At 44.2% G+C, this 21222-nt stretch overlaps 2 protein-coding genes across 2 annotated transcripts; both read right to left on the bottom strand.

Moving 5' to 3' along the window:
- Positions 1–1845: 1845 nt before the first annotated feature.
- Positions 1846–3161, bottom strand: LOC149427072 (Ig-like V-type domain-containing protein FAM187A). The gene has a single exon (XM_089668289.1). It carries the CDS (start codon positions 3149–3151, stop codon positions 2048–2050), a length of 1104 nt encoding a protein of 367 aa, XP_089524415.1. The 5' UTR covers positions 3152–3161; the 3' UTR covers positions 1846–2047.
- A 4452-nt stretch (positions 3162–7613) lies between these two features.
- LOC149427071 (SWI/SNF-related matrix-associated actin-dependent regulator of chromatin subfamily E member 1-like) lies at positions 7614–19599 on the bottom strand. The gene is made up of 4 exons (XM_089668288.1): positions 19425–19599; positions 14346–14447; positions 11306–11546; positions 7614–8750 (listed from the first exon to the last, which is right to left on the bottom strand). The coding sequence occupies exons 1-4, from the start codon at positions 19575–19577 to the stop codon at positions 8524–8526; spliced, it is 723 nt and encodes a 240-aa protein (XP_089524414.1). The 5' UTR covers positions 19578–19599; the 3' UTR covers positions 7614–8523.
- Between the last annotated feature and the right edge of the window lie 1623 nt (positions 19600–21222).

Below are 21222 nucleotides of genomic sequence, written 5' to 3'. Positions count from 1 at the left end.
TACCTTCACCCTTTATTTACTGAGGCAATGCGCAAGGTTGGTGTGCTTTTGTTTTTGTTGCACACTGAGCAGGCAGGCTTTTATTGCAGAAGAGACATGCAATAAATTACACCTACCTGCCTGCTCCCAGCCATCCCCGGACTGTAAACTGAGCTGCAAATGGCAAAGTACCCCCCCCCCCCCCCCACACACCATGTTGAGGGCAGGTGGCCTGGTATGTTTCAGAAGGAGGGGGCAGCATGCTTGTCCCCCCTTTCCTGGCCTGCCAGTGTGGGGGGCCTCACGCCTTTTTTTTACATTTTTTTCACAACTGCCAGCTCTTTTGTTTACATTCTGCTATCAGCAAGGAATCCCCTGCTGACAGCAGAGATGAATCGTGGTTGTTAGAGGTAGTTGTTTAGGAACCGGATCCCGCCAGCATTTGTCCCGCCATGCTGCAACCACATGCATTGCACACAGTTGCAGGGTGGTTGAGGCATAGCCTAAGTCTGGCCATACAATAATCAACCAGCAGGTTACATAGTTAGTCTGGCTGAAAAAAGACAAAAGTCCATCCAGTTCAACCATAGAGAAAAAAAAAAAAGTTATAATCCTATACCCACAGTTGATCCTGAGGAAGGCAAAAAAAAACCCAGCAAAGCATGATCTAATTTGCTTCTGCTAGGAAAAAAAATTCCTTCCTGATCCCCCGAGAGGCAATCGGATATTCCCTGGATCAACTTTACCTATAAATGTTATTATCCAGTTATATTCTGTGTATCTAAGAAACAATCCAGGACTTTTTTTAAGCAATCCACTGAGCTGGCCAGAACCAACTCTTGAGGGAGTCTATTCCACATTTTCACAGCTCTCCCTGTGAAGAAAGCTTTCCGTGTTTGGAGATTAAATCTCTTTTTCTCCAGATGTAAAGAGTGTCCCCTTGTCCTCTGTGATGACCTCAGGGTGAATAACTCTACACCAAGTTCACTATATGAACCATTGATGTATTTATACATGGAGATCATATCCCCCCCTTATGTATTATACATGGAGATCATATCCCCCCCTTATGTATTATACATGGAGATCATATCTCCCCCTTATGTATTATACATGGAGATCATATCTCCCCCTTATGTATTATACATGGAGATCATATCTCCCCCTTATGTATTATACATGGTGATCATATCCCCCCTTATGTATTATACATGGAGATCATATCCCCCCCCTTATGTATTATACATGGAGATCATATCCCCCCTTATGTATTATACATGGTGATCATATCCCCCTTATGTATTATACATGGTGATCATATCCCCCCTTATGTATTATACATGGAGATCATATCCCCCCCTATGTATTATACATGGAGATCATATCCCCCCCTTATGTATTATACATGGAGATCATATCTCCCCCTTATGTATTATACATGGAGATCATATCCCCCATTATGTATTATACATGGAGATCATATCCCCCCTTATGTATTATACATGGAGATCATATCCCCCCTTATGTATTATACATGGAGATCATATCCCCCCTTATGTATTATACATGGAGATCATATCCCTCCTTATGTATTATACATGGAGATCATATCCCCCCTTATGTATTATACATGGAGATCATATCCCCCCTTAATCTCCTCTTCTCAAGAAAGAATAAATTCAGTTCCTCTAATCCTCAGATTGAAGGAAAAAAAAAAGATCCAATTCCCTCACCCACACATTTGAGATGGACGGGGTAATCACTCCCACAACGCTGTTGTATTGTACCGGTGAGGAGCCCTTCCTGCCGGCAGAATGCATGTTGCACGCGGTTGCGGAGTGGTTGTGGTGTAGCCTAAGTTACATGAATGGACTACATTGGGCCGTGGTACAGCCTGCCAGCTGCAACATGCAGTGTCAATTCTACTGTAGCTGTGAAACAAAGCATCACGACCACACTGTGTGCACAGCCCTGAATGGCTGCATGTCCATGTTCAGGTGGGCAGTCAGTAAAACCGCTGCTCAACAGCTGGATATTACTAGCTGATCCTTGGCCCGGGAACAAATCCTTACACCATATCTGCTATGCATGCCGACGGTGAACACCTAAAATTGTAGGCACAGCATTTTAAGCAATGGATCATTATAAAGATAAGGCAAAAGATGGCAAAAAAAATGCCGACAACAGTCAAGGCGAGGATGGAGTCGGAATCTTCAAACTTGCGCTTCTCTGACGGGTCGTTCTGAATAGACAGCTTAATTCCAGCTTTAAGCTGTCCCTGGTGCCAGCAGTAATATGTGGCTTTGTCACTCTTCCTGACATAGCGGAAGTTCAGGTTATTGCCATGGTCTATGTAGATCCTCGTCGCCGTCTTCTGTCCAATCAGATATTCCGATTTGTAATATCTTCTGTTGCCTTTATCCCAAGCGACAGCATCTGTTGGTTTGGCGCCTGGGCAGGCAAGAGTAAGGCTGCTCCCCAAGGTGTGGGTATGTTTTTCTGTTGGAGCCCTGGAAAGAAATGGGATGTAATCCTTGATTTTGCCAAGTTTGTGCACCCAATGTTTGATGGTTCCTTTAATTCCCGGCTGCCTGTCATGGCAGGGGACCAGGCAGCTCTTGATGAATATTTCTGGTCTGCGGTCAGAAAGTTCCGTTTTCAGGTTTTCAGGAACAGCATGTGAGCCGCAGGAAACAACTCCATTCTCTGCCAGCATGTACCTAGGATCCAGATAGGTACTATTGACATAGCAAAAGCCGATCTTTCTTTTCTCCCCGCGTACATCACAGCGGTCACACTTGCTCCATTTCCAGAAGGCGGTGAAGGCAGTCAAGTGTTTGGTTTCCAGGTCTGTCTGCGGCTGTTGGTGGTGCTCCTGAAATGACACGTAGGCACTGGAGCTATCCTGCACATCAAGGTCGTACCCCCAGTAGAATGCTCCATCGCCGTTTCCACAGATATACAGTCCTGAGTCTGTCACACGAGCCTTGTGGATGATGATGCTGTATACTTTGATGCTGATCCTCGACTCCAAGTAAAGCGACTTCTGTTTGCCGCCATCTCCCGCCCGTGTCAGCGGCCGAGTTTCTAAACTGTCGGCTGACTCTTTGTAGAACCAAAAGACAGGACTCTTTAAATCCGGTCTGCATTGGCAGCTCAGCTCTATGTTCATGTCTGTGCCGTATGCCACACTTTCATAGATCGGAATGGAGGGGCACGCATGTGTGGTGCCCATGAAATTATCAGCAACAACAGCACCACGTACTGCTGTCATTTGCCAACCGACGAGTAGCAGCAAAACGCCGAAGAGTTTTCTGAATTCCATCGCAGAGCAGTAACCGAACGGTCTGCTCAGTACTGAAGCCAGAGTCTTCTGAGGAGCTGTGAGCCAGGCTGCTTGTTTGCTGTGATGTCATAGGGCACAGTGGTTGCCATGGAAACCTCACCTAGGCATTGCAATGGAAGGGGCTGGAAGAAAACAGTGAGCTGCTCTCACAGATAGATTGCTTTGGTCTGGGAAGATGTAACAGACATTACTGGATGGAAATTGCCACATTTCTTACATTGATAAGCACAGAGCATAGGAATCAGCCTATAGAAAGCAATCAGATGTTAGATTTCATTTGATCTGATTGGCTGCAACAGGCAAACCTTGTTTTCCTTATGTAGTTTTTATATATAATGAGCTCAATGAATGGACATTTAACACAAGGATAGGGCTGATTATTATCTGTGGGGGTGTAATTTTCAGTCTCAGACTCAGATAAAACTAGATCTGTGGTAGGGATGTGAGGGGTGCAGTGCGTGTCAGTTACAAAACAAATTACAACTGTCATGTGATAGCTGCAGGTCTGGATGTGGGACTCTTATGTCTGGAAACCCCAAACACTAAAGCTATGGCAATGGCTCCCTTTTTGGCTCTAAGGCTCCTTTACACCAGCAGCATCCAATGCAAGGACAAGGCGCAAAGAAAAACGCAATGTAGTCCAACACCATGTAAAAACAATTGTCATGCTGTGAACAGACCCAAAATGTAACCCTGCAAGGCTCAACTACCTGGTTTGTGTTTTTTTTTTTCTTTTCCTTTAATATTTTTCTAATTTAATGAATAAAAAATACCTTTTTTTCCCCGTTAATATTTTTCTACTTTAGCAAAATATTAAAGAAAAAAAAACAGCTATTAATTTAATACCGGTTTTCCTTTACTATTTTTCTACTTTAATACCTTTTTTTTTCTTTAATCATTTTTTTAATGTAAGTTGTAAATACCTGTCTTTTTCCATTTAATATTTTCTAATTTAACTCCTTGATGCCCACTGTACGCAAATATGCGGCCTCTCGGCTGCTGGGCCTTTAGGCATATTTGCATACCATTTGAAAAACACACATGTACTGAAAGCGTGTGCCCTGCGCACTCCCAACACATGTTGGTGTCTTACGGAAAGGTCCCGATCTCCCCTTGCGATCAGGACCTTGTCCGATCATGCGATTGCCATGGCAGCAAATCACAGCAGTCACATGACCCTAAAACCCCGCCCCACCTCCCGGCATCTGAAACCCCTTAAAGGGCCAGGAGGCACCGGTGTAAAGAGATTAAAACACTTTCTTTAATCATTGTCTAATTGAATTAATACCCGTTTTCTTCTTTAATCATTTTTTACTTTAATGAATACCTTTTTTTTCAATATTTTTCTAATTCATTTTTTTTTAAATAATTTTCTAATTTATTAAATACTGTTTTTTTCTCTTTAATAATTTTTTTTTTCTTTTTAAAGCCAGTTTCTGCTTTCTTTGAAACCTTTTTAATAAGGGTGCTTTCATTCATGCCGCTACAGTCACTGATCCCTGGCAGTTGATTGGCAGCTATATCAGCATAGTGATAGCTTTACGCGCATTAATAAATAATTTTTTTCTGATCAGTCTTTTGCAATAGGACTAAATGATTTATAGTCAACAACCAACGCAAATGATATGCCATTCACAGGTACTTGGATTTTGATTGTCAAGATATGATCATAATTTTTGATTGTACGTCATTGATCGTATCTCTGTTTCCACCATGTAATCGCATATTCTGATTTATTGAACTATGATTGTATTCATGACCAAAGTATATTTGTGCAGATCAGTGCAAAACTATAACATTCTTTCCTGGCCGATCAACTCATTTTAATCAAATTCGATCTAAATCGAGTCCAGATCGATCGGAAGGGAAATTCTGGCTGGTTGTTTGCAGATTTGAACATTTTTACCTAATCACACATTGATCAGATAGTAAAACTGATGTGTGTATGCTGCTTCCTCGCAGACTATCACTCCTGTAGGGTGAGTTTGTGCACACTTCATGCTCCCAGGTACTCTTCCCTCCTCCATCATAAATCATTTATGTTATTGGTAAAAGGAGTTATGAGCCCATTCCTTGGTACCTCCCGCCCTTTAAGAGGTTCTAAATGCCAGGAGGTGGGCATTCTGATCCTATGACCACTGTGATTGGCCATCACAGCAGTCACATGATTGGAAAACTCTCGGTTGCAAGTGTACATCGGGAGCTTTCCGGTCCCCTCCAGTAATCATGCCGGAAGCACGCAGGGCAGGTGCCCTCAGCACAGAAAATGTTTACATAGGAACAAATGTATGCGGCCTGTTGGTGTTAAAGCCCACCTGCCATGCAGCAGCATATATGTGTACAGCTGGCAGGAACAGCTGAGCGAACTGTTGGCGCTTTATAAATACTGTATAATAATAATGTGTTTAATGTTGACTATGTTGAATAATGTGATTTTATGTTGACTACACACCATTAAAAGGGCAACAAGTCTATCTAACAGCAGCAGGGTGTCTTAATGAAACTATTAGTCCTAAAATCCACCATGTACTGGAAATGCACAAAGGCAGACATGTTTATAAATACTGTATAATAATAATAGGGTTACAAGGTGTTTGTTTCTTGCTTGAATATGACAGTTTCTCAGCTCATTTGTAAATGTAACCTAGCCTGTACATTGTATATTTTCAGGTCGGCCACAGTGCAGATATACCCACAGCTCTCCTGTATTTTACCCGTGACTCCATAGACTATTAGAATACGCATTTGTAACTCTCTGAAAGATGCATCATGCTGGACTTTGGGTGTGCTTTCAGAAAGAGCTACAAAAATGCACATCCTAATAGGAGTCTATGGGAGCGCAGGTACACCCACGGTGCAACAGTGTGAGCCTGGCCTAAAGCAGCATTGGTTTTATTGATCTTGAAATGTCTACTTGTGCAATTTATCTACAACTCCTGTATATTTTTGGATGGGTCACTTGCATTCATTTCTCAGGGAGCATTGCCTTGGGCTTTGTACTTTAATAAGAGTAAAGAAATCAATATGCAGTCTAGTACCTTCCATCCACTCATATCAGGGGGCTGATACCAAGAACACCTAAGCACTGCTCCCCGATATTTACATCCTATTCATAAAATGAAGGCTGAGGTGGCCCACAGAGTTCCCTTTACTTTAGACATAGTCCACCTTTTTGAAAAATGTAATAAATGTTCTGGTACTATAAACAAGATGTGTGCACTTGGCCCTGCACAGCATTACAACTTGAATCAGTATCACAGGTAGAAAACAAAGGCTCTAGCATTGCCAACCCCCGTACGTGTACAGAACCTTGCTTTACAAGGGGGCAGTGCTTCCCCCCCCCCCCCCCCCCCAAAAAGAATTAGTATGGATAATTTTATGCCCAGCTTGGACCATGTACCTATGCGTGGAAGCTGAAAATCACTGAAGTAGGTACTGCTCCTCCAGAGGTCCCAACTTGCTTGTGGGGGCTCTGCACAGAGGGGCTTGCACTGCAGCATTCTGAATACAGGAGTTTTACTTTCTAAATGAGTGCAGAGCATCCTCTAATTGGAAGAAGCAGAGCAGTGATTTCATGATCTCTACCTGTCCAACCAGAGAGCACTTGGCACAGGCATCACTCAGAAATGATATTGCATTTTGTGAATTAATGCAAAGTGGCTGACCTCCTGTGTTCACAATTTAGCAGGGCAGCTGTTCAGCGCAGGACCCAGAAACAAGTGGAGATTGCTGGAGTAGTGGTGTCAAGCAGGTACAGCCAGGTATGGTATAGGCATAGTTAGACAGGTCCAAGCTGCACCAATGCACCTATATATAAAGTATCCATACCTGGAAGTCTTCTTTAGGCTGTGGTAAGGCCATATCTCTTATATATTGTTTGTATCCACCTGATGGAACGATAACGTACAGTGGCAGAGTCTATTAAAAAGGGTGTGAGCCCGGGTTCACACTGATGCAGTGCAGAATTTGCAGCGATTTATGTGCAAATTCTGCACCGCATTAGAATCGCACCCAGTTAATGCAAACCGCTGCAGGTGTGTATGTTAACACCCAGAAAGCAGTCCGCAAAACGCGGTGCACAGAATCAGATTGCATAGGTGTGAATACCCATGCAATCCAATTCTAGTGCAAACCCTAGGATTCTGCACATTTTGTGTGTGGTGCGAATAGAACCATACAAAATGTATAGCTCCAATCACAGTGCACACAAATCGCATGTGATATACTGCACCGCATATGTGTGAACCCAGGCTAACATCAGTTACAAATGAGAATTCAACACGTGAAAGACGTTTCCATCTTTATTCAATCTTCAGGTATTAAAAAATAAAAATAAAATACAACCTTGTACATGGTCATCACAAAGACAGCATTAAGAATCGTGTATTCAGCTACACTGGACAGAGGGGACTTTAAAGGACACCTGTCATGACAGAAACATGTAGGCTATCATGCTGACTGGCCGTCTTGGCTTTGGAACTTTGTCTGACCCCAAAGCAAGTATGCACAGTAGTAAGCAGTACTGACTTCTCTTTCACTTCTTGCTGGATATTTCTCACAGACCAGTAAATTCAAAGATGGCCAAAAAAAAAAGCCTTCCCAGAATGTTAGATAACATTTTTCCCTCATGACAATTTCCCTGTAAAATGCAACATAAGCTTTTGTCTGAGAAGTTACAATGACCTAAGTGTGACTCCAAAACAGATCTAGTGCTGGTGTCTTGTACGTCTACAGCTCAGCCACAGACCTCCAGGTAAAACCTCACATGGCTGTCAGTTTCATCCCTAAAACACAATAGGGGCAGACACAAACATAAAACGAAAACGGCTAGACAAGTACCTGCAAATGAAAGATAGCTGCAGTTCAGTGGATTCTCATTTAGAGGCGATTGCATCTCCCTACAACCAAAAACCTAAATCTAGTTATCGTTCCTGATCTGTCACGGATGCGGTTGTAGCGCTGGCTTTGGATGGGTCCAACTAAGTTATTCAGATCAATCGTTAGTGATCCTCCCCTTGTACATTGCAGCTATGCCAGTTCCATGGCCAGTGAAGAGACTGGGAAAGGTCTTATCCAATCCAGCCTTTTTCTGCAGCACTTTTTTTTTTATAGTTTAGGAATGACTTGAGGAATCCTGCCTAACCAAGGTTTGGGCCACATATTAAAAAGCAGAACTGGTAAACTGTGGAAGGATTCTCTCATTCCTTCCGCTCTCCCTCCTCCGTGGGCTGGTGGTCTACTGGTGTCTCTTCCACAGTTCCACTGTTGCTCTCAGATCCTGTGTTACTGTCACTAGTTCCTTCATCCAGCGTACTGTCCACAGCCTCCTGTCCGCTTTCCTTGTCCTCCGGAGTTGATGTCCCCTCCTCTCCATTCTGCTGGCTCTCACTGGTTTCTTCTGCAGGGGGCAAAGATGGGGTGTCCTCTGGAAATGGGAAATGAAAATTATATCCATATCCAAGAAGCATTTTTGGGTCACATACAGCCCTATTATCCCTGAACTGAGCAGGTTGCACCAATTATCATGCTGCCCAAACATACACATTGATCTTTTAGTATCCAGCCCACAACATTCAGGTCACTTCCCACTATCCAGAGTTTGTGGGTCAGATTGCACATCAACACCCCCCTTTCCCATCTCCAGAATATGTACATTAACAACCCCCATGTCAGTACTGTGTTTTCAGTGATGTAGGGGTAAGGGAGGGGGGGGTGAAACTAGATATCCATTAAACACCTGGAAGTGCACACATCACATTTCGTTATTGGGCACACTTGTGTCAGATAGTGGGGTGGGGGGGGGGGCAGATTTCAAGAAAGCCAAGCTTAACACACCACAGGAGCAGACAGAATCGGGTTCACCTCTGCATAGAAGCCAGTCAGCTTCCAGGTTTTATTGCCACAGCTTAATTGAACAAGGTGAGGTTAGAAGCTGATTGGTTACCATGCACAGCTGCACCAGATTCTGAGTGCTCCATTTTTAGTACATCTCCCCTATCTACACACCCCGCACACAAGTACACGCATTTATTTTAATCAAAAGGGGAATTTATCCTTTAAATACTGAATTTATATAAATGTTTGGCAACTAAAAACAAAGTATATATTCAGACAATAATTAGTTACAATAATTATCTAAATGAGATTGGTGCGGCCTCATAAGAGAGCACACAGGGTGGTAGACTATTAGGCATTTTAAAATAAACAGCCAAATTAGAATATTTACTGACGGAGTGGAAAATTCCGTGCAAGAAGGCTTTCGGTTACACCAGCTACAGTACTACCCGGCACAGCTTTCATTGCTTGCAGCAAAGATTATGTCAGAGGGAACATTAGAACTCACTTAAAGTCTGTGCCCCGGGGTATGAAATCATTAATCTGAGACCATTTTAACCGACAGCAGTGCTGCTTTCATTGTAACACAAGGCTTTCTTGTGATACAACATTAATCAGTAGCTTAAAGTCATACGAACAGGAATTTTTTTTTTTTTTTTTTAAATAACAAACATGATATACTTGCCTGCTCTGTGTAATGGTTTTGCACAGAGTAGCCCCGATCATCTTCTTCTAGGATCCCCTGCCGGTGCTCCTGCCTCCCCCCCAGCAAGCTGCTTGCTATGGGGGCATTCATGTGTGCCTGCTCCATGTGTCCATTCACACACAAAATGGGGTCAGCCCTGATCCCTTCTCATTGGCTGTGATTGACAGCAGCGGGAGCCAATGGCTCCTGCTGCTATGTTTGAGCCACAGAGGAGGGAGAGAGCCAGGAGGGCAGCTGCTCTTGTGCACATTGATGGCTCAAGATTGGGCTCAGGTAAGTATTAGGAGAGCTGGGGGGAAATCTGCACACAGATTATTGAATGCCAGGAGGTAAAAAAAAAAAAACCCCTTCAGCCTTTGGAACCACTTTAATGCTGGGAGGTGGAGGCAGACTTCCCAGCCATGTGGTTGACTGTCAGTGTTCAGAAGCACTTGCCCAGGTCCCAATCATAAACGGTGACTGACAGCTGTGACAATGCATTCACTGACCTGGGGGCTCTGAGAGAATGTGTTCCCAGCATTGAGAAGGGACACCAGCTCTCTCTATATGTTGGCATTAAAGCCAACTGCTTTAGTGGCACATAAATGCATATATCCAGCATGAAGGGGTTAATCTTGCTTGTGCACTCAAGAAGTAAGCCAAAGCAACTGTTTGACACATTCATTCACTGTCCACAGAGGTCCATGGTATGTCTGTACAGCCAGACAGCTGACACTGCCAAAACTCAGCCAACCACCACTCCATTCAGAGATGTTCAGAAAAACCCAGCTTGTCATCTTTTTCACACCAACAGGCATCAGCACCATGTGTATACTGGGACGCCCCAGTCTATAACTGGCCTTCAATGATAAAAGTTCCAGCTCAACTTCCCAATCAGCTTGCAAACAAACCAAACTAGCCTAACAGTATGCATTAAACACGGGTTTAGTTTGCACAGATTTGCACGTAAGCTGCAGAGCTTCTTCACAGCACTCCGATATTCTGCAGTTCCTAACTCCATATTTTGAGAGCCCCCATAGTAGAAGCACATGTATTTCATGGATAGACTGAAGGCAGGTGAACCTGAGGAAGCCCACCCCTCCTTAAAGGCACATGTGCTCCTTGCTGTGAAGGCCAGGCATAGACTGGGGCAGTGGCTGTTTCTTGTATTGTTGGTGAGGGCTCACTGGGCACCTTGGCTGCCATTGTCTATATGCTGGGTGTCCAGTGCGCTCGTGTGCCTTTAGGGAGGGGTGGGCTCCCTCAGGTTCACATGCCCGCAGTCTATCCATTAAATACATGTGCCTCTACTATGGGGCTCTGCAGAGCATGCATGGTTTTGCAAATGTGTGCAAACTAAACCCCTGTTTTTAACACATACTATCAGACAAGCTAATTCAGTTGGTTTCAAGCTGGTTGGCAAGTTGAGCTGGGAATTCTTCTCTTCTATAGGGACTTACCCGTCTCCATGGGAGTTTCTTCCTCTTCGGTCTTCTCTTCAGACTTTGGCGTTTCTTGCTCCTCTTCGGCTGCCGTGGCGGCAGCAGCAGCTGCTGCTGCAGCGGCTGCAATTTGGTTGCGCTCAGCTTGCTCTGCTGCTTCCTTCTCACGTTCCTCCTGCCGCTTGCGGGCCTGCTCCTCAGCCTGGGCTATTTCTGCAGCAATCTTGTCCATGTCCACCTCCACCTTTAGACTGCATAACTGGATGAGAAACAATAAATCATACTTCTAGGAATCATGCAAGAACATACAACATTTAATTACAGGAGCACAGAAACAATACAATATAAAGACAGTCTATACTGACTTTTACCTACAAGTAATATGCCTTGTACACTGATTAGCCATAACATTATGACAGCTGTCAGTTAAAATGAACAACACTGATCATTACAATGGCACCTGAAAGTGGGCAGGAAGTAAACATGTTCTCCCTGAAGTTTGAGTGTGCAAAAAAAAAAAAAAAAAAATACTTGAAGATCTAAGAGACTTTGACAAGGGCAAAATAATAATGGCTAGACAACTGGGTCAGAGCAACGCCAAATCTCCCGTTCCCAGTCTGCAGTGGTCAGGACCAACCAAGTCCATGGAAGGAAAACTGGCCAACCAGTGACAAGGTCATGGGCAGACAAGGCTCACTGATGCATGTGAGGACTGAACACTGGCCCATGTAGTGTAATCCAATAGAAGAGCTACTGAAGCTCAAATTGCTGACAAAGTTCATGCTGGTTACCACACAGTGCATGGCAATGTCTTGTGTATGGGGCCATGTAGCCGCAAACCAGTCAGGGGGCCCATGCTGACCCGTGTCCACAGCCAAAAGCACTTGCAACAGGTACAAGAGCATCAGAACTGGACCACAGAGCAATGGAAGGGGTGGCTTAATCTGATCACGGTTTCTTTTACACTGTGGATGGCTGGGTGTGTGTGCATCTAATAGTGATCTGCCATTTACAGCTTGGTGCCAGATAGCACAGAATACCTTCACAGGTCTAGTGGAGTCCGAGCCTCGATGGGTCAGGGCTGTTTTGACAAAAAGAGGACCTACTCAATATTAGCTGGGTGGTCATAATGTTATGGCTCATCGGTGTCTAGTGCAAAAATGAAATGCATCCTTTTCTAAATAGATGTGAATGTAACTGGATTTAAGCCCAATGCCTGCTAAACGTTTTTGGACAGAACAGAACGGGTTAGAACTTTTGGGAGGTATTAGAGGAGGTTCATTGTGGGAAAAAAAAAAAAAAAATTAAACAAATCCTGTAGCTGCTGACTTAATAAAAAAGACACTTCCCTGCCCAAGGATCCAACGTCGTCCTCACAAGCCTTCCGGTTCCCAGCATCCTAACTGTGGGCACCCAGCTATGCTGCTTTCAGCTTCACAGCCAACTGCGCTTTGTGAATGGTCCCGCAGTCTTCTGGGACCTGAGATGTGTCCCTGTGGGGAGGGCGAGATCACCTAGGCTAGTTTTGACAGGTACAGGAGAGTGGGGGGAGGACGACCTAAAGCAGAATTTCCCTTTTGGGTGGAGTTCTGTTTTAATGATCTGGTATTGTTGAAGCAATAAGTAACCTCCCCAAAACTGCACCCAGGCAGCCATGAAAACCGAACAGATACTTAACCTCTTGGTGCCTCCTGGCCCTTTAAGGGTTTCAGAAGCTGGGAGGCAGGGCAGAGTTTTAAGGTCATTTGACCGCCATGATTCACTGTCACAGCGGTCACATGATCGGGAAAGGTCCCGATCACAAGAGGAGATCGGGACCTTTCTGCGAGTACCAGACGTGTGCTGGGAGCGTGCAGGGCCGCTCTCAGCACATATGGTTTTTTTAATTGCACGTAAATGTGCGGCGTCAAGGCCCAGACATCGAGAGGCCATACATTTGTGTGCGCACGGTGTGAAGAGGTTAAATATTTGAATGCCGTGTCCTGGTTTGGGATGTTTCCCACCACTTCATATCAGTCTATAGAACAGAAAGGAAGGCTCTTCGAGGAGGACACTGAATGCAAAAAACAGACCTGGGTTTCTCCTGTATAAAAGTGCAAGCTGAACCTCCTCCCCTTCTCTCTAGGCTGTGATCACAATATGCAGAACCAGTAGGGGACCAAGAGGACAATAGTACTGTTAGTGGGTGTCCATAGAAATATATGGAGACTGCCCTGCAGAGCGCAGCAAGATTGGATATGGAGAGACTTGAAGTCCTTATTAAACTAAAAGATGAAAAATCAGCTGCCATTGTACACATTACAAGCCTTCCACCCCAACTAGCTCTATGTAATACTTACCTATTATCAGTCTGCTCCACTTAGGTGATCTCCCGTGTCAAATGGAGGCAGCTGCCGGGGAGAGGAGCATGCGCTCTGGCAACAGCTAGTAAAGCCTGGAGCAGTGGCGCCCCCAGTAGGCTTCAATAGAGCACCCATTGTAAGCGTTCCCTCCTCTCCCCTGCAGCTGCGATGTCTGACACAGGAGGGTGGGATAAGATGACTGGAGTGGCCTGAATATAGGCAAGATATGCATCTTTCTCACATGGGTTAGTATGTGTTATAGCAGGGGGGAGGGGCAGTTTTAAGGCCAATTAAAGCGTAAGCTATAATGCCACTTTTAAAATAAACTCATCAGTACATCACAGATACAAAGCGCGAGCACGCACACAGATACAAAGCGCGAGCACGCACACAGATACAAAGCGCGAGCACGCACACAGATACAAAGCGCGAGCACGCACACAGACACAAAGCGCGAGCACGCACACAGACACAAAGCGCGAGCACGCACACAGACACAAAGCGCGAGCACGCACACAGACACAAAGCGCGAGCACGCACACAGATACAAAGCGCGAGCACGCACGCAGATACAAAGCGCAAGCACGCACGCAGATACAAAGCGCAAGCACGCACGCAGATACAAAGCGCAAGCACGCACGCAGATACAAAGCGCGAGCACAGAATTTGTTTCCTTTACTCTTGATGGCGGATTCTGTATGTCAAACATGAATTACCCGTTTAAGCTCGTTGTTGAAAGCTTCAGTACTTTCCAAGAACTTCCTTTTTTTCTCCTGATGACGGTCTTCAATCTGTAATAGCTCTGCTTCCAGTTTACGCTGGGGGGGGAAAACACAGGAGGGGTTGAGACAGTTCACCAGGATCTCCTACTCTGTCTGCCTTAGGAGAGCCCTGAAAAACTCCTCTTCAGGAAAGCCACTCACCTCAAACTAGTAACCTAATCTTTCTATTTCAAACAGCTCATCCCTAGTTACCTGTTATTTCACCTCCCTTCCCTTTAGATTGCAAGTTCTCATGAGCAGGGACATGCAATCCTCTCGTAAACTGTAGTGGCTCCCTTTATGTGTAGTGCAGGACAAAGTGGGGGTGCTATAGGAATCCTGTGTAATAATAAAACTGGACATTATGTGCAGCTTTGCATGGGCATTCTATTAAATGGGCAATGGGCTGCCACACCTCATGAAAGAAGTCCCTACACTATTTTTGGAATAGCAGCCCACATGGGAACCATTGGTGTCACTAGCGGTGTCACCTGGTGCAGTAAAACATGCCGTCACATCCTCCCCTAATAATTTTTTCCCCCTTATATTTCTGCCCTACTTCAGGGCATTGAATGGGATAGCGTATTGGCACAGCTCCTCACCCCGTAGTCTGCCAAAGGGCTCTGTCCTGCCTCTGTTGAGTGACAGTAGGAAAGAGCAGTAGACACTGAACAGGCCAGAGCATCAGGCTCTCTCCTGTCTAGCCTGTCACAGTGCCCTGCAGGGTGCTGGGCAGGCTAGTTTCAGACCAGCAGCGTGCGGTCAAAGCGCACACCCCAAACCCTGTAAATAATGCGGTCCATTCAATGCCAAATTGCACCTCCCCCCCCCCCCCTTCCCAAACATAAGAATTACCCCCAGCATGGATGTCAGTGGAAACACGAATAACCCCCAGCATTGGTGTCAGTGGACGCATTAATAACCTGTCGGAAATATTCTGGGCTCACAGAATTAAACTGGAAGGCCTGAACGTATCTCTACATGGACATGCTGGAAGTCATTTTGTTCTTTATATTTTATTTTCATGGTTTCTGAACACACTCTTAGGACTGCATACATCCTAAGGTTATAAATTGGGGGGTGTATGGTGGTACAGATGGCTACAAGATAAAGGCTAGACAAGTGCATGTCTGGATAGAACACAAGAACTGTTCACAATGAAGACATTTTTCCCTCCATAAATGTCTGGAAGAGTTCATATTAGACTTTACATTGCATGTGATGTTATTTGACAGGAATATTTTTAATCCCGACTCGGGAGTTTTGTGCTGTATATGTCTGAGCACCAGAACTTTTATTAGGACTATTTTCTAAACAATTTTGCACCCCTGTCAAAGCCTCCTCAAATAGGGAATTGAAAGCGTTTAATAAAGACTAGATGACTTCAGCTGTGTGTCCCCATTACGTGGAGCTTTAGGATTTAGAGCACACCCTTAACCACACCTCAGGATCTGGGTGAGGCAAGTTTTCTACCCAATCTCAGCAAGCTCAGTCATGATCCCATTTCCAGAGGAGACATCGCTGCAGAGTGATAGAACCATCATCACTCTAGGAAAGAACAAACAGAGGGCGCACAGGCCTAGTGCATTACCATAAAAAATAAAGTATGTGTCGTACTCACAAACAATACAGTCAAGGCACATCATAAAGAACAGCTGGGTCAACACCACGCTGAGTAACAGACCGCAATGGGGAGTGTAGACATCCAATAGGCTGACGCGTTTGGAGAACTTGCCTCTTCCTCAGCGCGGTGTTGACTCAGCTGTTCTTTATGATGTGCCTTGACTATATTGTTTGTGAGTACAACACCTACTTTATTTTTTATGGTAATGCACTAGGCCCGTGCACCCTCGGTTTGTTCTTTCCTCATTCATATATTTGGATTCCCTCGGTCTATTTGAGGGCAGCAAGGTGTGCATGTTCCAGGACATTCTTAATGTGGTTGTAGCCTGCATCGAGTCCATCCCCAAGCGCAGGAGCATTTGTGTTTGCTGGTTCATCGTCACTCTAGGACTAGAACTACAAGCAGTTTAACTTTCATAACTAATAAAAATGAAAAATGGCACCTACACTCATTTAAGGGACTGTCAAGAAACACACCTTTTCAGGGGATGCCTGATGTGATCTACCAGGTCACCATAGGACTTGATCATTAAAAGCTTTACAGACATACAGAAGGTGAAATAAGTATTGAACATATCACCAAAATGTATTTTGCGACGTCTACTAAAAAAAAAATTCCCAATACATGTGAATTAATTGGTTTACGTGAAAGTTATAGCATTTACAAATGGCGGTATATATAATAAATAAAAAAAAAAAAAAAATACTAGTAATGGTGATCAGCGACTTATAGCGGGACTGCGGAGGGCATTCTGACACTGGGGGGAACTGACTGTCAGTGACACTAATACAGTGATCAGTGCTAATAAAAAGCACTATCACTGTACTAACAGCACTGGGCAGGAAGGGCGATCAAAGGGTTAACAGTGTGCGGTGTGTGTTTTACTATGTAGACAAGCTGCTTTTTATTGTTCTGCGGAGCAATACAAAGTTGCCTGTTCATGCTGACAGGGGAGAGATCTGTGATGTTTACATACAGACCTCTATATGGTTTTGGTGGTAAAGTTTTCTTTTATCCTTTTCCTGTCCATTTGTTGCACTGATGAGAAAAGCAGTTCATAGAAGTTTTTTTTTTTTTTTTTTACAGTAAATATTTTTTGTTTAGTTTGCCAAGCATATGAGCCAATCAAAATATTCTTAAAAGCAGTTCAGCCTTTAAAAGTCAGCAGCTACATCACCTTCTCTGTAGAGGACTGGGACTCCATGGTGGATAACATACATAGGAGCTTCAGAGCTCTGTCTGTGAGATGGTCCTTAAAGTATTAACCCGTTGGTATTATACCCCCTCTAGACTACACATCATGTTCCCAGAGACGTCCCACCTTTGCTTCCGAGGTTGTGGCCCAGCTGGTACCATTGTACATACATTTTGGGCCTGTCCAGGCCTTTCATTGATATGGCGTAAGATCTCTGCAGTGGCCTCTGCTGTGGCTGATGCCCCACTGCAGTTGTCTATGCAGACTTGCCTACTGGGAGCCCATATCTCGGGAATACGGACTGAAGCTATGAGGCCGATTCACACCATCTGTGTCTCAGCCCTATGGGCCAATGCCCTTCATTGGGGGTCACCCACGGTACCATTGGCCTCAATTATATGAAAAATCGATGCGGTGATACTCATGGAACATATTCACTATATGTTACTGGATAGGATGCACTTACTTGACAAAAAATGGGATGTTTGGAAAACTCAGACATTTACTGTCTGACCAATGAATATCCATGATGTCTTTCTGTTGGTGGCTTTATTACTCTGCCTACCTTTCTGCCTACCTTGTTCACGTACTTAATTTTTATGCTCTACATAACTGTACCTTATTAGAATGAATATTACAGATGAGCCTTTTTTTCTGTTGTATGTTATACCTTATGCTGTTTAGCTGATTTTGCAGCCTATTTCTTAATAAATAAAAATGTTTGTAAACAAAAAAAATGTCAGCAGCTACAAATACAATGCTGCTGATTTTTAATAAAAAGGACACTTGCCTACCCAGGGGTCCACCACACTGCTTCTTTGTCTCTCTTCAGGTCCCCCGTGCCGGCATGTTTACTGTGGGCAGTCGGCTGCGATTCCTGGTGGCTTACAGCTGGCTGCTCACTGTGCATGTGTGAGCTGCACTGTGCTTTGTGAATGGTCCTACAGCCTTCTGGGACCTGGCATGTGTCCCAGAAGGTTTGGGGGGGGTTGTTGATTGAGAACTTCCACACTTTAGGTGGATCGTTGCAGAGATCCCACCACAATTGGGAGTGGGCACCTGTTAACCCCCCCAAGAAAGTGTGCCAAAAACAAAAAAAGAGGAGAGAATGGAGCTGAACTTCGTCTTTAGGGTGAAATTTCACTTTAAAATGATTGACAACCTTTAATTTAGAACCTTGGTAAAAAAAACCTGTTGTGCAGCAGCACACCCAAACCACCCTTAAACTCACCTGAGCCCTATTTTAATCCAGCAATATGCATAAGAGCCCTCAGTCTCCCACTACTATCAATCACAACCAGTGAGCAAGGGCAGGGCTGAACTGCGCTCAGTATGTGAATGTACAGAGCAGCGGTTCTGGAGGGAGTCTGCTCAGGTGCCCCCATAGCAAGCTGCTTACTATGGGGGCTCTAGGTAGGAGGGAGAGGCCAGGAGTGCCGACAGGGGACCCAGGAAGGAGGAGGATTGAGACTGCTCTCTGCATAACCATTGCACAGAACAGACAAGTATGACATGTTATTTCATTAGAGAAAAAAAACAAAAAAAAACCTTGTGTATTGCTTTAACATTTTATCTCTGGTTTTGTAATGAGGTTCATGAAGACCAAGCTGGTACAAACAAACTATTTTGCTAATAGATGCAGCAGCTCTCAGCACTGTATGGACTTCCTGTCCCACACTTGGAACAAAATTGATTCAGGCTGACTGCTGCTCAGCCATTCACAAGGAGCTTTGTATTCTGTGAGCTGGAGATTATGATGTCATCTGCCATAGAATACAAAGCTCCCTGTGAATGGCTGAGTAGTGCTCATCCGGACTCAATTTTGTTCCTGGGTGTGGGACTGGAAGGTCACATCCCATTGCAGCCCATAGAGCTCAGAGTTGCTGCGTGTCTTATAAGTGAAGTACACCAGCTTCTCCTAATGATCCATATAAACGTCACTAAAAGGTGGAGATCAGCTGTAATATAAAGCTCAATGTTATTTCCAGTCTTGAAGGATACAACAACGTTTACCCATTCTACCAACCTCAGAATATTTGTAAGTGATCCAATTTCTGGTTTTCATGACTCAGAAGTCCAGCATGAAAATTGGTGGCTTCCTTAAATATTATGTAAAGCAGCACCCAACAGACAACATGCATTATTTGTGCTTTCCTGAGAACCATTTCCCCAACACCCTGCATTACTCGGGGTTCAGACACATGACAGTTCTCACCTGATGCACCATGAGGGACTGGACTTGTCTCTTCAGAACCTGCATTCTGGCAGTTGTGACCACAGACCTCACATCTGGCACTACGCTCTCACTCAGGATCTCACTGATCAGGCGGTGATTCCTCTGGAAGCGTGCAGCAGCAGTGTGCTTCATGGAAAATCCATCATCGTAATCTGCAGGACAAAAGTACAACTTTCATAACGGTCATTCATTTTTTTATATTTCAAAGTAATCTGCTTCATTTTAAACATCTTCGGCATTGTGTTACCCTTTTTACAAAGTATAGTTTGTAATTATAGATGTACAGAAGCAATATATTTGCGGTTTACACAAGCAGACTGTTTCTTGCCCACAGTTGATCTACTCATCAACAGGAAATGATCTTCATCCAATCCAGCCAACAACTGCATAGTGGAAACCCATCAATACGTTTACAATTGGGAGATTTTGAAAAGCTGATGCAAGAGCCAAGTGTTACCATTTTACAGTTAACTGTTGATGTGCAATGTGGATGACTTTGTTGTTGCTGAATTTTCACATTTAAATATATTGTGCGTTTGAGAATGTCCCTTTTGAACCACTAGGGGGCATTACAGCACAATGTGACTCCTATCTGTATGAGTTGACTTGCTGTAATTATGTTTGTCTTCATGGTAATGTCACATGAGCATGACACTTACACCCTAAAGTGTATGAAAAGCCTTCATTTGTTTTCCCCACTTCCACAAAGTTAGTTTTTGTTACCCGTGTTCTCCTGGTGAGATCTTCCTTAACCACTTGGCAACCACGCTATAGCTGAATGGTGGCTACAGCACGGTTGTCCAGTTCAGGGAGGGTATCATATGACATTCTCCTAGAACACCCCCCCCCCCCCCCCCAGCGTCACACACGGCGATCTCTGTGATTGACACAGCTGATCACGTAAAAGGCCAATCACAGAGGCCTTTTACCAGGTGATCAGCCGTGTCTAATGACACAACATATCACCGTGTAAATACAGTTGCCAGTTATCGGCTGCACTTTGCTCACACTGTCCTGTCACAGCATGAGGAAAGTACTGCCGATAACCAGCAATTGTCAGAGAACAGAGCGACACTGATGATCAGTGCCACCCACCTGTGCCTCCCTCTGACAGTAAGGGGAGAGGTCTCCCCGTACTGTCAGATTTGAAAACAACGTGGCCATGCGGGGCTCCGCCCACACATCCGCATCATCCATTCACAGACTTCTGTGAATGAATGAACTGCAAGTCTCGGCAGCCTTAGCGGCTGTGGGTTTGTAGTTTTCAATGAACTATCACAGCACTGTGGAGCTCCGTGGTAGTTCATTGAAACTTCCTGTCAGTATAGCGGTTTACCCATATATCCCGTACGGCAAGCAGATATTCTGACAGGTCTGCAGGAGACCTGCATGGCATCAGCCATCTACTGATCGCTGGTGCAAAGCTTCCCAGGCTCCTTTGGACAAAAATAATAAATGCACATTTTTTTTTTTACCTGCAAAAAAAAAAGAAAAAAGAAAAAGTGCACTCATTATTACGATTATAAAACTGAACATTTTGTAATCCAAGTTCTATTATTAACCTTACTTTCATGTAATGAGCTAAATAAATGTATAAAACTCTGTTTTGTCAATTTTGGAAATTGTTGTGTTCATTGAGATATTGAATAAAATCTTGCTTTTCAAAAAGGGTGTACTCATTTATGCAGAGCACATATATTTTATTATATATTTCTTGTTCTGTCAACTGGCTGTAGGAGTCCTTTGAAAATTCCTGAATTAATAAAATCTTAAAAAA

Source organism: Staurois parvus, unplaced genomic scaffold, assembly GCF_062004578.1.
Source record: "Staurois parvus isolate SC_StPar_1 unplaced genomic scaffold, SC_StPar_1.0 ptg004069l, whole genome shotgun sequence".
In the NCBI taxonomy this organism is placed as follows: Eukaryota; Metazoa; Chordata; class Amphibia; order Anura; family Ranidae; genus Staurois; species Staurois parvus.
The sequence above is the reverse complement of the archived record's forward strand: the minus strand, read 5'-3'. Positions and strand labels throughout refer to the sequence as shown.